Source organism: Falco rusticolus, chromosome 3 (assembly GCF_015220075.1).
Source record: "Falco rusticolus isolate bFalRus1 chromosome 3, bFalRus1.pri, whole genome shotgun sequence".
Classification (NCBI taxonomy): Eukaryota; Metazoa; Chordata; class Aves; order Falconiformes; family Falconidae; genus Falco; species Falco rusticolus.
The window spans coordinates 17,785,051-17,800,556 of record NC_051189.1 but is presented as its reverse complement, the minus strand read 5'-3'; the positions used below and the strand labels follow the sequence as shown (position 1 = coordinate 17,800,556).

General features: G+C 46.1%; 1 protein-coding gene and 1 non-coding gene across 3 annotated transcripts; one reads left to right on the top strand and one right to left on the bottom strand.

Moving 5' to 3' along the window:
* Positions 1 to 461: 461 nt before the first annotated feature.
* On the bottom strand, positions 462 to 534 carry TRNAM-CAU. Its single transcript has one exon. It is a non-coding gene; the product is annotated as a tRNA-Met (tRNA).
* A 2,196-nt stretch (positions 535 to 2,730) lies between these two features.
* On the top strand, positions 2,731 to 13,683 carry FAM83A (family with sequence similarity 83 member A). 2 transcript variants are annotated; one of them, XM_037380745.1, is made up of 4 exons: positions 2,731 to 3,327; positions 6,248 to 6,415; positions 7,932 to 8,056; positions 13,059 to 13,683. In XM_037380745.1, exons 1-4 carry the CDS (start codon positions 2,752 to 2,754, stop codon positions 13,603 to 13,605), a joined length of 1,416 nt encoding a protein of 471 aa, XP_037236642.1. In that variant the 5' UTR covers positions 2,731 to 2,751; the 3' UTR covers positions 13,606 to 13,683. The 2 variants fall into 2 exon arrangements, with proteins under 2 accessions (XP_037236642.1, XP_037236641.1); XM_037380744.1 differs by lacking the exon at positions 6,248 to 6,415 and having other exon boundaries at positions 2,746 to 3,327.
* The last annotated feature ends 1,823 nt before the right edge of the window (positions 13,684 to 15,506 follow it).

Genomic DNA, 15,506 nt, shown 5'->3' with positions numbered 1-15,506 from the left:
CATAAAAACGTTACAGCTGTCAGACACGCATCAACCGGAGCGGGGCAGCCGGCGGGACCCGCTGCCCTCCCGCGCCCCGGGGCAGCATCTTCCCCCAGCTGGCTGCCAGGGCTGCGGGGGCTGCGGACCTCTCGGGGTGTACCCCACAGCCCCCCAGGAGTGGGACCCATTTCCCTGTCCCCACACGGTGACGTGGGTGGGCAAACAGCTGGGTGCAGAACATCCTCTGCCAAAGCGCGTTTTTGAACTCTGTACATCGCGGAAACGGTTTGTGTGAGCCCACAGCCAGCAGACACGTGCCCTTCCCTCGGAACGACGGCTTCATAAATCACGACAACTTCATGAATCACGACAGCAATGACAGTCGAGGGACTAGGGAGCGGTTGGGTCGCAGCTAAAAGCGCCGTGAGCGTGGCCGGGGAGGGGAAGCTCGCCCCGCCAAAAAAGGTGTTCTCCGCCTTTGCCCCGTGTGAGGCTCGAACTCACGACCTTCAGATTATGAGACTGACGCGCTACCTACTGCGCTAACGAGGCGGCTGCGAGAAGGTGCCCTGTGCTGCGTTTCGACGCTGACCATCGGTCCCACCGCAGCGGCCCTTTCCTCGCCATGGTGCTGGGGGTCCTGCGGCCGTCCCGGACGGAGCCAAGGACGGCACGGCACGGCACGGCACGGCACGGCACGGCACGGCACGGCACGGCACGGCCCTTCCTCCGGCTGCTGCGGCAGGCTCCGTGCCGGGGGGGGCCCCGCCGTGACCGCGTGGGGCTTCAGAGTGCACGTGTGGGGCTGCGCAGTGGCTGAGCAGGACCCTGGGGAGGATGCGTGGGGCGGCAGCGGAGCTCCAGGGTGACCATGCGGCTCCCGTGGTGGCCCAGTGGGACATGGCAGCGACCATGTGGGACCCCGTGGTGACAGAGGCAGTTCCCTGGGGTGACAGTGTGAGGCCCTGTGGTGACAACCCTGGGTGGCCTGCGTGGGGCCCTGATATGACCATGTGGGACATTGGGGTGACGGTGTGGGACCCAGGGTGACAGTGCTGGCCCTGGCCAGGGCAGGGGGTGACAGCCCTGCTGGGCACGGGGAGGCCCCGCTCAGCGTTGACAGGGCGCGATCTTGCATGTCAGGTTAATTAGGTGGCATCATTTTCGGCATAATTGCGCGGAACAGGTCAGTAGATAATTAGTGACTTTTGGCCGCGTCTGACAGCTGTGGGCGGATGTTGGCGGGGGGGGGGGAGGGACGGGATAGTTTGTAAAATCACACCAGGAGCTGGGGAACGGGCCCTGCCACCGTCCGTCCTTGGCCCCCGGGTGGGTGGCTCCTGCCCCCCATGGCTCCATGATTATGATCTGAACCATTTCGTACCCTTTTCTCTTCTCAAATATATATATGTATGTGTTCGTGTCATCCTCACGTATAATTACTTTCCCCCCTCCCCCCCCATAAGGCATCTGACACAGACCCAGAGCCAGAATCTGGGAAGCTACCCTGGAAAAGCTGGGCCTGTGTCACTCCGAGTGGACCTGAAGGTGTCTGTGCTCCCAGGCGCATCCCTCCCAGCGGCAGGACCCTTTCCCCGCTCAGACGTGCCCCTGTGACAGAGCCCAGACTGGCATGTCCCCTCGCTCCTGCGCTCCCCCCCCGGAGCCGTGGCACGCCAGTGCATGGACACAGAGCTACAGAGGGCGAGGGCAAAGCCAACCCGCATGAGAAAACTGTGTCACACGTGCCTCCTCGTAAAAGCATGCACGCAGGTATTTACGGCGTACCTCAGGAACGGTGCCTTCCCACCCTGCCTCTCCTCACCCCCGTGCCGTCATACCAGTTGGCCTGGCTCCCCAGAGGCACTGTGCCTGTCACCCCGCTGCAAACCTGTGCCTCCGTCCTGCTAATGACACAGCAGCTCGGCCGCCACGGGGACAACGTGACTCCAGAAGCTACAGCCTGGGAAAAAAAAAAAAAAAAAAAAGAAAAAAAACCCCAACCAAACAGCCTTAAATGTGCACAATCAAGTGATGAGTGTTTGTATTTCTGATGCTTTGAGGCCAGCTCACAACCCTCCGTCCACATAATATTCAGGGTGTTTGGGAAGGGGTATTTTTCTTTTAATAGGATGGCGTAGTCACAAAGGTTTAAAGAAATAAATGAGTGAATCGTCTGTGGTAATAGCAACATACTAGGAATGGGGCACAGTGACGAAGTTCAAGTCTATTTTTAAGCCTGCCTGGTAGTATGTAGGTGCAGACAAGAGTCCGTGACCCTTTCTGCTGTTCTGAAGCTATGGACATGGCTGATGTCTCTGTCCCAGTTCAACGTCAGAGTTGTTTTTGCTCCCTAACGAATACTAAGGGAAGACAGAGAAGCCTCAAGGTATTTTGAAGATTGTGCAACGATGCTTGGGAGCCTACCTGCTTTTGCTTGAGCGCTTTTCTCACTCGCATTTCACATGATGCGACAGGAAGGGAAATACAACCAAATCGGACAGCCCTGGTAATTGGACTCAAATCCTTCGTATGCCCTGGGGGTGAGGTGGGTGCCTCTCAGATAAGCAATCTAATCAGCTTTGCACTTGTGTCCCATCTGGAAACAGATTGTTGACAAAGTACACCACCACCTGAGAAGCAAGCTTTGGGTTTTTTTGAAGATAATTGTGCCAACGAAATCAGGGAGTGTGAATTTGCCTGAGGTAATAAGATCTCTTTATTTTTATTCATAGTTAATTCATTCAGCCAAGGCGATTTCATGCCAGAATGCAGACTCCAAACAAGACGGACGATTGCGCTGCCTGTACAGCGCATACGCATGGTGCCTGCCCGGCAGATCGACTGCTGCGACAAAGAGCCATGAGCCACTCCAGACACATGGGCAAGATAAGGAAGAGGCTGGAGGATATCAAGAACCAGTCCTCAAAGTTGACAAAAGTGGATTTCAGCCACAACGAAAGCATAAGGTTGGCCACTGACGCCTTCCTGGATGGTGGGACAGACTCTTACCTCGAAACTTTAAGCAAAGAGGGCGAGGTGGATTTCCTGTCCTCAGTGGAAGCTCAGTACATCAAGGATAACGCCAAGGAGTCCTATTATGCGCAGGAGACGCTGGCCGCTGATGGGGCAGCTGCGCCAAAGCAGAACGATGCCGGGTCACTCCCTTCAGGGACGTACTTCCCCACCATTTCTGACAACAGCGAGCCAGCTCTGCTGCACACATGGATTACAGCGGAGAAACCCTATTTAAAGGAAAAATCCACCGCCACTGTGTATTTCCAAACAGAGAAAAACAGCAACATCAGAGACATCATACGCCGGTACATCAACAAGACCACTCAGGTACGGGGAGAGAATTGCTGTTCCCTCTGCACTCGCTTGTCTCGCTGCTCTTAAGAAGATCAGGTAAACGCGTTTGATCCGAGCCAGTTGCAGCGTAGCTTTGCTTTAGAAAGTGCTGTAAAGAGCCCATTGCTGAACACAGGCAGTGCTTTTCGGTTTTTTGTACCACCTCTTGCTGTTGGTGACTTAAAAATAAAAGCATTCTCTCTTCTTTTAAACTACTATTAACCCACCAGAGCAAATGTGCTGTTAGAAAGGGCAGCTGTGCTCTGTCCCTTCTTATGCATCATCAGCGGGACGGTTTGCTCCATTCAGACCATTGCACCAGTAATGAGAATTTAGCTAAAGCAAGCTCTGAGCCATTAGCAATTGTTCTAGGAGATTCATGGGAGATGTGGGTGAAGGGAAGCCTGGAGAAGGGCACATGTGTCTGGTGTGCCAGGAGCCATCTCCAGAGGAAGGAAATTATTCAGAAGAAAGATCTTTCATCCCAAATACATTGTCAGTGTCACTAAAAATGCCACATGGGCTCCATATGGAGACTCTGCAGTGTGACCTGGCGCATGGGAAAGGTGGGGATGATGCTCCTGACAACAGACAGGTGACAAGGGGCCACAGAGAGGTGCCAGTCCCGAGTCAGGCTGCCCACACACTGGGAACCCAGGAGCTGAGCAGCTGGAGAGGGACAAAAAGCCTCTGTCATGAGTGTTCTGGCAGCTCTACTGTTTGCCTGGAAACAAAGTATTTGACATTTCAGGGCTGTGTTTACCATTATATGGGAGTTGTCCCCTGGTATAAACCTGAGATGTCACTAGCAGTTTCACGAGAGGAACGGTCAGGAACAAAACCAGGCTGTCACTCCTGCTGTCTGGCACAGGCTGTGGAGCGCACTGGAGTCACAGGCTTTCGCTTTATTGTTCTCCTGCAAGGGCAAGTGCTGGGTCTGGTAACGCTGAGTGTAATGGCTGGGGAGAAAAGAATCCCTGTTGGCATTTGCCCTGTCAAAGGCTGCAAGTGCTCAGCACATCAGGGGAATTAGAAATCAGTCATTTTCAGTTGGCAGCATCAGAAAGATACAGTAACAGAAGAAATGTCTCTGGAATAATCAAATGATCATCTAGCAAAGTATCAACCCAGGCCAATTTTCTGTCCCAAGAGAAGAAAACTTGTAGGGGAAAGAGTGGGAAACATAATATAAATCCGTGGTTCACATGACTTTCTTAACCATCTAATTTACATTACAAGAGGCTGCTGGAGCAACACTTTCTCACAGTATAAATTTGGCAACTGCTTTTGGAGTATAGTTTTTCAATGGCAGCATTTATTAATTAGTATCTGATAAGGGTCCGGCCTGGATAGCCTAGTATTTGGTATATCCATTAACAACTTATACAACAGAATAAAGTCTGTGTTTGTGGATGATATCGAACTGCAAAGGATTGGCAAGTGGTACTATAATCTTAATACACCTGCGGAATAAGCGTAAATCATAAAATGAAATTTGGGCAAAAGCAGCGAGAAGTACTGCAAGTAGCAGAGGGAAGTCAGGTGCAGAAATACGGATTGGTAACAGCTGGTGAAAAAGCAGTACTAGAGAGAGTGTCCTGGATCTGCTGTGAGGCTGGATGCTGTATTGTGCATCAGTTGGTTACAACTTGGTTACAACAAGGTGAGTTAACAGTGAGTGAGGATGTGAGACACTGGACGTAATTGCGCCACTTACCTGGCACTGGCGAGGCCCTTTCTGGAGCATGGTGCTAGAGGAAGGTGTGGGATCCTTGCTGCTCTGCAAATAATTTGGCTTGCCTGAACAGGATGCTGGCCACACAAGATGTGCTTGGTCTTGTAGGATTTCCTTGTGGTGGTGAAGGGAATAATCTGGCTGGCAGGTGTGGGCATAGGCTGTGGAGTAACGTTCAGTGCAAGTTGGAAGCAAGTAGTAAAACAGATCTGCAGAGATACCGTAAAGTTTGTTTTGTTTGAAGATGATACCCTGTGAGTGCAATAATCAAGAGTTCCCTTTCCAGTCAATGGAGACATAGGCACCTTCTGAAGATAAGTCAGGTATTAGATGGGCTGAATTGCCCTGGGGAGATGACCCTTTCCATGGACAATAACCGACGTCAGTGAAGACCAGCACCTTCATGAGGCTGTGCCCAGCGCTGAGCGTAGGGGGTGGAGTATGGAAGTGGATTTATATCACATTTACAATTCCCTTGATCCACACTGGCTGGAGGCTGTGCATTTAAGTAGCTGTTGGGGCTTTTATGCCCAGTCCTGAGACTTCCACACAGTGTCCTGCCAGTTGTAAATTGGGAAGCATGGGTGTATGGTTAAATTAAAACAGTTTATAAATCAGTATTAAAAAAAAAAAAACTAAACAAAAAACCCAGACGGAGCTGCTGCAGTCTGTCGCACCACCACCACCAGAGTGAGGGTTTAAAGCCAGAACTGTTCCAGGTTAAGTTGTAACAGTTGTAACATCATCCAGTGAGGCTTGCTAAATGCGTGTGACTTACAAAAGCTAATCAGCCATTTGGCAAGGGCTACGGTCTCTTATTCTAGCAACATCCTTATTATTCTCTGATTAGCGTTTCAGTATATTTCCTAGTGCTGAAATCTCACCTACAAATTCGTGGGTCATCTTGTGTTTTACGATTGAAAGAGCTTAACTGAAGTGCTTATGTTGTGTGTTATGGTGGCTTTATATGAGCAATAAAACAATGAAGCGACATGTCTCATCAATTTACCAATTCAGGCACTTAGGGAGAAAACCGGAACAAATATCCACATATATCTCTGATGATTTGTTTTTGTTGGAATATTTTTTTAAAACAAATAAACCACATTTCAATGGCCTCACAAGTGACCTTAAGTTATGTAAATTGGCTCTGTTAGTGCCTCTGCTTTTTTTCCCTAGGTGCTAGCTATCGTGATGGATGTGTTCACGGACACTGAGATTCTTTGTGACCTCCTGGAGGCAGCTAACAAACGCATGGTGTTTGTCTACCTGTTGCTCGATCATGGCAATATAAATCTCTTCTCGGAGATGTGTGACAAGTTGCAAATTGCTGAGGATCTCTTCAAGGTACTGTGGCTCTGTGAAGCTCTTAGTCTCAGGTTCATCTGCCTAACTTGAGGCACCCTGAGCTGGAAGCATGATTGTGCTAGGGTCAGTCCACCTTGTAATTGAAAGGGAGCAAGAGATTTCCAGAGGTAGTGTTAGCACACCTCATTTCTCTCTGAAGATGCCCACATTTTCCCATGGATGTCATAGGAAGGTAAGGCATTTCCATGAGGTCCTTCGATGAAACTAATCTGGGCCCTGAAGTCTTAAAACAGAGCTTAAGTCCCCTAGTAAATTTAGCATAAACATTACAACTGCTTCCATTTAGTAAATCTGCAGCAGCTGTGGTCTGGCAGCCACAGGTAGCAGGCACACAAAACTTTTTTGCATGGCAATACCCTGGTCGCACTAGGTTGTTTCTGATAAAACGTGCTAAAGCTCTATTGAAAAGATAATGCCTCAGGTTCAGCTGGCTGTTAGCTTAGCCTGCCTTCATCTCTGCCAGAGGGAACTGACCTTAAAACTAACATCCTAGGGACCATTTCAGTTTTCACTTGAGATGCTGTAGGGCACCTGTGTTATCTTCGTGGGGATGGCTGGTACCGCAGAGGCAACAGACTTCTGGAACAGCAGCTGGAGGACAGGCAGGAGACCTGAGGGCATCTTAGATGCACCAGAGACCTGTATATCAACAGTGAAATTCCACCCCGAATGTATGAAGAAACCAAAATTAATGAAGTATGCTCATAACAGTGTTTGCACCGTCTGTAAACCCCCACTCCTTAGGAAGAACAAGCCTATGCTGTTCATTGCTACTACGATACACAGGCTTCAACAACGCCTGAGCCAAATCCTTGGTGCTGCTCATTAACTAAGGCCTTGATCGTGCAAAGTGTGCATACAGACAGCAGGGTGAGGTAGGTCTGGGTGCCTGGCCTGCCTTAAATGCACTTGCTCAGGTACAAGGACAGCGCAGAGCATTGCACGGGCCAAACTGTCCTGCTTCTTCACACACACGTGTACTTGTGCCTGATCCTGCAGGACGGCATTAGTCTGTGCTGCACCAGAAGAGCACGTATGTCCTTGCAGGCCCAGACGGGGTGGAGGAGCAGAGGTTTTGCCCTGCTGTATCTGTGCGGTGCCATCGCCAATGTACAACAAGAGAGCTCACAGCTAGAGCGATTGTTGCTGGGGTGGTGGCAGAGGCAGCAGACTGCCCTCAGCTATGGACACATCTCATTTTGGGCAGGGAAGCATCAGTTATCATTACACAGCACAGCTACATCTGCGTGGAAGTCCATGTGGGTTTATATCCCCACTGAAACAAGTAACCCTGTGACAGGTGAGAGAACTTGGCCGTTTCCTCTAGCCCTAAACCTTCAATATATCATCGGAGAGTCTGTGAAGAAATCATAACAGGCATTGGGAAAGTGAAGAGCTAAAGGCAGGGTGGGGGGAAGAGCCCTTTTTCCTTCATATTTTTAATTTTTAAAAAATGTAATTTGCTCAGTTCTTTTTTTTTTTTTTTTCTTTACAGAATATTTCAGTCCGCAGTGTTACTGGAGAGGTTTACTGCGCCAAATCAGGCAGGAAATTTTCAGGACAAATACAAGAGAAATTTCTTATCTCTGACTGGCGATACGTGCTCTCTGGATCTTACAGGTGAGATAAGCCATCGCAGCTCGTGTCTAGGTGGTCTTTTATGATTTTTAGTATTACTTCACCAAAAAAGTGCCATGGAAATTTTGTACAGGTGAGGAGCTTTTTTGAACAAAACCCCCTCATGTTTTCAAATATGCACCATTTTTCAATAATCCATTTAACTTGCTTTGAAGTTTATGTTAGTTCCTTATGGAACGTGGTATTTAATTTAAATGTTCAGAAACTAATGTAAATACCTTTGCTGGTGCAGCCCTGGAGCAGAACTAGAAATGTGTACCGCTTTAGATTATGCTTTCCTCGTTGTTTGGGTCCTCAGATGCTGTGATCATGAGACATGACACATTTCCATCTCCCTCGGGATCCCTTAATGTAGCATATGTCACTCAGCTTATCCGAGGATTTGTTCTCTATATGACAAGTTCAGTGATTCAAGGTAAACCAGGAATACTTAAGAGACTTAACTGTTTTTCTCTTGTGTTTCATTAACAGGTAGGCAGTATATATCTACGCATCTGTTGTACCTTCCCTTTTTTCTTTTTTTCTTTTTTTTTTTTTTTTTTTTTTTTTTTACATGACCTGAGTCTGTAACTCTTTGCTTTTATGCTGCTATAATTATTTCATGTAGAGGATGCAGCATCTCAACAACTGCATTTTTAATTGAGATCCAAGATCCTCCAGTCAGGGAATTTCAGTAGACTCTGAGCTTGCATCAAATAAATGAAGTTCCTAAGCCTCATGGCTATGTAGATAAGCTGCACAAATGACCGAGTGTATCCTAGAAATGCAGATACAAAAAGACAAGAGGTGATTATTTAATTAAAAGGATAAGATTGTTTTTCTTAATCCCAGTTTATGATTTGGAAGCTTAAATGCCTCTAGTCCGACAAAACTGTGCCACTGGGAAGACTACATAACTGTAGTAACAAAGGTAAAGGTGAATACCTGGGGTTGGTGTAGGCTGCAGGAGCTCAGCTGTCCACAGAGGCAAGCATCCAGTTTCCCTTCAGTTTCCAAATGAACCATCAGACAAAAATGTGTGAACGCTCAGTGTTTGGGTTTTTTATTGGCAACTCTGTGGTTTTCGTGCTCTTTCAGGTTTCTTTTAATCCCTTACCAAAGATGTGTAGAAATGCAACAGCAGATTTATAGAGAGAGTAGAAGTGAAGAATGTATGGGAGAAGAGGGACAGAACAAGATCTACTTTCTTTGGCCATAAAGCTTCCTTTTGGCTTCTCTTCTCAATTCTAAAAAAAAAAAAAAAAGAAAAAAAAAAAAGAAAAACTGCACAGAGTCATTCTCTACTGCTGTTGCAATATCTTCTAACCTCAAGAGCCTTGAGTGCATAATCCCCTATCCAGCAAGCAAGCAGAGAGGGTGGTGAGGAACAAATCCGTACATTATTTGACTTAAGCATGCTCAGCCCCAGTTTGCAGATTCACATGGTTTACAGTTAGCTATCGGTACAAGGCATTTCTGTAGGCTTGCTAGCTTTCACTTTATTAATCCGAACGTTTTCTGTTATCCCTAAACCTTATCCACCAACCTTTGCAGGTATAAACAAGAATGATGTTGAGTAAAACAGACTCAAACACTTCTGCAACGCATTTGTTGGAAATCAAATTGGAATAGATCTTAAAACTAATACAACAGCAAGTTTCACCAAACTGCTGTGCTCTGCGTGACTTCATAATAGCGGTAGAGGGAACAGGCTGAGGAAATAAAATAGCCCTTTGGGACATACGGCTGTAAAAGGGACCCTGGCTCACTGTTTCTACCCAAAGAGTTTGGGGACAAAATATATTTGCCTAATGGACAATGAAGAGGACTGAAGCTGGCAACTAGTTAGAGGCAGAGGAACCACCACCAAGTCTGTGGCATCTCCTGCTCTGGAGTGGTTTTTAAAACCACATTGAAAAGCCATTGCTTGGGTCAGTGTGGATAAGCATGGTCCTGCTGCACAGGGCAGACCAGAGCTGAAAAGCTTCTGAAGGCTGTTCCACCCATGTGTTTTAAGTTACAGTTTTCCTCTCAATTTTTACTGCCAGCATCTATGGTGTGGGGTTAGGATGCAGCATTTCTTTCTGCTGTATGTGTGTTACTCTACCCCATTCCATGACAACTGTGTTATTCCTTTTTTAAAAAATTGAATTGAAGTTAGATAGTGCATGAACTCGGTGCTCCTAAAGAAGGCAAAATGAAAACAGCAGAAAGCACAGAACTTGATCCTCAGGGACAGCTGAGTACCACCCCAGCTGCCACTCTGAAAGCCACCAGCCTCTACAGAGCCAGCATCTAACATCTAGCACTGGGGTGCTTTGTCGGGAGCATCGGTTCAGGTGGGGCAAGTTTCTCATGCAGAGGTTATCCCACCAGCAGGCAACGCTAAGGCGTAGGTTAGTTCAAACCTGAGCTCAGCTGACAAACCCAGTCCTTCCATTTCAGGTGAAATGTGTGTAATGCTGCATGTTAACACAGGGGATGAGACATCCCTAACGAACTGCTGCTGCAGTCACGCTGAGGGCACACTCAGAAAAACACAAATCCAGTGCAGGAGGGGCGGGTTTTGATTCAGATAATCATAAATGAGAGGAACCAGAACGGGACATACGTTTTGTGACAAAGCCCTGGCAAGACAGCTGAGAAGTTACCTATTAATGACTGAATTTGTGATACAGCTTTGGCCCCAAGCGAGGCAGGACTTCGTTGTGCTTTCTCTTCTTCCTGATGTGCTTCACTCCAAATGGCCTGGCAGAAAAATGATCCTTCTGCGAAGGTAGTGTCAGTAACAGACTTCTCTGAGCCTTTCCCAAAAGAGCACTCAGAATTGTAAACTAAGAAGCAAAACAGAGCCTAAAACTGAAACAATTGATTTCCTCTTAGAATGAAGCCAATGAAAACCTGTTAAGTCTTTATGTCAAGTTCTGCTTTGTTCTTCCACCAAGCGTACAGAATGTAAATTGCTGTGACTCACTACGTGAAGCCCACAAATGTGCGTCTAAGATCACACAGGTCTCACTCTGTTATTTTACAGCTGACCCATTTGCCATCAGTCCATGGAGTTATTATCTTTGGGCTATTAATTGGATCCAACTTTCTTTGCTTACAAGGGTTACAGATAAGATCAATGAGCCACAAATTAGTATCTGTCCGTCAGGTACACCAGGAAGTTACACGTGGGAGCAAATTATCACAGTGGAGTGCAACAGTGTTTTCCTCTGATTCTGTCGGGTTTTTAAAAGCCATTTATAAGTATAATTGATTTTTATTTCTCTCTAAATGTTCTTACATAAACTAGATATATCTCTAACATACAAAGTCTAAACCTGCCACTCCATACCTCAGCCCTTTCATGAGTTGTAACCTTCAGTGTAGATATACCAGACAAATTGTGGGTGGTTTTGTATTTGTTCCTGCTTTATTATCTCCTTCACAGTTAGCCAAAGGACATGCAAAGGTTTAGAGAGTGCTTCTTAGTGAATAAAGGCAATGTTGAGCTAGCACAGCAGATGTTACCCACGCAGCACGGAGTTAGCTTGCTGTGCTGTTTACTTCAGCTCCCAAGGTTTCATCCATATTTAGAATGATTTGAACAAAGTGGATGAGAAGTACCTGTATTCTAGTAATTTACTGTATATTTTCATGTAAACGTACAGCATATATTGTGGGATTGCCCAGTGGCATTGAACTAATGATTTCTTCACTCCTTCCCTTGCTCCTTGAAGCAACAGTATAAAACCACTGCATGCCCCAAACCCAACCCTCTTTAAGAATGCTCTGAATGGGCAGGTGTAAATGATCTGTCTTCACTCCCTTAGCATCAGCTCAGGCTGTCAGTCCCACTGCGTTTCACAGGAGTTTTGTCAAAACATGACAAGAGCAAGATTTAAAGTGCATACACCTACAGCCAAATCTGGCTCTCAGCAATCCTTGTGCAAATCCAGCGTAGCTAATAAAGTCATGCAGGAATAACCAGGGCAGAGTTTTGCCAACACAGAATTCAAAACCAGCGCTGCTCTGTATCCTCTGCTGCACAGCTCGAGCCCCGGCGGTCAGCTCAGGGAGTAATTACATTTCATTCTCTCTACTATGCTCATTTTATTGCTGCTGCTGCTGCTGCTCAGACAAGGCAGCCTGCACACCACAATCAAGCTGGCTCGTAGTTTTGTAAAAGAGCACAAATTTATGTTTGCCAAGTGGATTAGGGAAGCACATAAACCAACAATAGTTTAAAAGCTATGGAGTATCCTGAGGTGTGTCTCTGGACTACCAGAATGTAAACAATCATGGTGTTTCTCTCTTACTTTATAGAAAAGTGCTATTTTTATTTTTGGAAAGGCTGTAGGAAATATTTATAATTTCATTTCCTCTGTAGTGAAGAAAATAAGTATTTGTCAGGTGTGGCGGTTTGTTTTGTGGGAGTGGGGTGTGGCAGGGAGGTTGGGGTTTTATGTGTTTCTCTTGACCAATGCAGAAAAAGTATGACAAAATGAAAACAAGGGATAGTTATTTTTCACTAGTCTTTCTAACGCCAGTTTTGAGTGGGTGAGAGTTACCAACTGGTACAGCATTCTGCAAGCAAGGTACGATTTATGTGTGCGCAGACAAGACATGGTAAACCCAAATTTAAGCACTGTGCATGGAAGAGAGGTACCCAAAAGAGGGGTCTAAACTCCTTTCCACGGAACTGACATCCAAAGCTTGGGTATTGTATCTGACATTTAGTCCTGCAATGGATCCGGATCACCACTCCCTTGAGGGGGTTGTATAACTTTACAAGGTTTCTTGAAGGTTTTAGAGGCAGCTGCAATAACAAAGCTTGATCCAAGTCAAAGAGCACTGATGTGAACTGACCTGAAATTCAACTGCGACACCATCTTCATCCTGTGTTTAGACAAGAAGCTTCAGCAGTAGAACGCATTTGCATTTCGCACTACCCCTGCGGGCATCTCCAGTTCCTAATGGCTGACATTAAAGCTAACTCTTGCCTTGTCTTTCCTTCCAGCTTCACATGGCTATGTGGCCAGGTTCACCGCAACCTCCTCTCCAAGTTCACGGGTCAAGTTGTGGAGCTGTTTGATGAAGAGTTCCGACACCTTTACGCGCTGTCCAAGCCGGTGAGGGGACCGAAGTCTCCACCACGCACCATGCCCTTCCTGTTCCGCAAGAGCTGGGTCCCCCAGCGCAGCCTCTCCTACAGCAGTGAGGGAAGCGCTAACACGCTTTCTGATCCCTTCAGCAGCCTCTCAGCTGGCAGCACCCACCAGACCAAGCAAACTCCAAGAACTCTCATATTCAGCAGCAATTTCAGCCCCCAGTCACCTCTCCATAGAGTTAATTCCTTCCACAGCTATGTCTCATTCACACACCCCCCACCACAGAAGGCCATCCAGGCTAACTACTATCAGCCACCCTACGTGGCTGATAATTCCATGGTTCTGTATAACAACATGAACATTTACAGGCCTATAAGGCTTAGACAAGAGGAACCAAACAGGACAGGGTTAAGCTCACCCTGGAGATGCCTTCACAAAGCTAACCTGTTTGCATAATAACCACCTTGTTTTGAATTGCAAGTATACCTAGTGAGGACCTGTTTAGCAATCACTTGTGTACTGATGAATATAGAAGTTCTGTATAATACAAAATGAGGATGATTTCAAGCCTCTTGTTTTGTTTTGCTGCTTCTGGATGCTTTGTTTCCCTAATTAAAAAGCCAAGCCTGCTAACATGTAAACCTTGGGTGCATCACGATCCGAGGAAGAATGCATCTAAACAATGCTGCTCACTGCTCGCAGTGCAACACTGCTGCTGCTTACCACCTGCCCTTGGTAGCATATTTGTATGGTTGTAGATTTAAGTGGTTAACCTTTTTCATACGGCCAGGCACCTGAAAGTGGGGTAAGTCACAGTTTATTACCATGCATTTTATGCACTTGCATAAGGAGACTGAAGGCTGCTATTTACGTGCCAAACCAAGGCAATGCTGGCTGCAGCAGTCTACCTTCATGCTATCATCGCACCTTAATCTTGATTTAGCAGGACTCCTTTAAGCTGATGGGGAAGCACGGTTCCTACCACCGCACCGTCTCAGAGCTGTCTGCTTGAGGCGTGCAGCAAGGATGTCTATTCACAGGGTTTTTAGGAAGGGTCCTCCTAACCATGACACGGACCGAGACCAACAACTCAGGTTACAGAGGACAACTTGCAGACACCATACGCTCACTTCCATGCCTTAGCAACAAGGATGTGTTCCAGCACACTTTGTTACAAACCTCCAATCCCACCAGCTCAGAGCAATTTTCCTTATTGCAGAGCATCTGTGTATATTCATACTGGAGAACGAAGCTGAGTAAAGCAGCAAAGTCCTACTAGTAACACACCAGGACTGTGTTCCTATTCATTTAATAGCACGTGGATTGTAATAATCCTCTCAGTGTTCATTTGATTGAATGCTAAGTGAGAGCTAATGATGCTTTATTTCAGAGTTCTTCAAAGTTTCTAATTTTTAAAGAGAAACTGGGTGTCTGTAGTGTGCATTGAACAGTTACAGAGGAAGTTACAGAGATTCAGCAGTTTGAGCCAAACCAGAAAAATATTCTGCCAAATAATCCCTGAAAACAAAGGAAGCTTCTGTAAGTGAAAGGCAAAAAATAGTAAGAAAATCCATGAAACAAAGGATTTCCATCCAAATCCCCAAGTTACTAATAGATGCCTAACATCTATTGATTTATTAGCAGATTTTTTTTTACCCTGCTTTATATTATCTTTCATCTGACTCCAACAGAAAATAGAAACCTAAACACATTTGCACACCTGGCCCATTTTCCCTGACTTCTCACCTGCTCAAAAAGGAATACAATTTCATTATTTAGGCTGTGGATGAGGAAAATTGTATGCAGCAACAAGATCTCAGGTGAGGAAAGGTTCTCATCCTTGGAAAAGCAATCATTTTGAAAGTACACTGGATGAAAGGTACAGGATGGACACACCTTGCTCTAGCTTCAGTGCAGATGCTTTTACCTGTGATATCAAATTTTGGAGTCCAGAATAATAATAGATGATTGCATATAATTTAAATTCTGTACATAGCAACATTTTCCAGATTCCTTGGGAAGAAGGGAAAGTTGATTTTCATTCCTATGACAAATCTACTTAATTATCTAAATATGGCAACCATTCAAATAAAAGAGAAGACTTTCATTAAAATCCCTTTGAGAATCATTTTGTTTCTTCATATTCTCTTGACTTGTGTACCTTCCTCCCTTCTCTTCTAAAAGCTAAATAAATTCTGTGCAGTCAGAGCCCAGGTGAAGAGGAAACACATTTTGTTTCTTCTGAAATCAACAGGAACAGAATTAAACATACATGTCCCCCCAGCCTAATTAAGACTTTTCTTCTAAATTTGATTCAATTCACCAATCCAGCCGTGCCCCAGCTGGGGGTCGTACAG

Coding starts and splice junctions, on each gene's coding strand:
- FAM83A (XM_037380745.1), top strand. CDS start 2,752: ATGCAGACTCCAAACAAGACGGACGATTGCGCTGCCTGTACAGCGCAT. Junction 3,328..6,247: donor ACATCAACAAGACCACTCAG/GTACGGGGAGAG, acceptor TTTTTTCCCTAG/GTGCTAGCTATCGTGATGGA. Junction 8,057..13,058: donor GTGCTCTCTGGATCTTACAG/GTGAGATAAGCC, acceptor CTTTCCTTCCAG/CTTCACATGGCTATGTGGCC.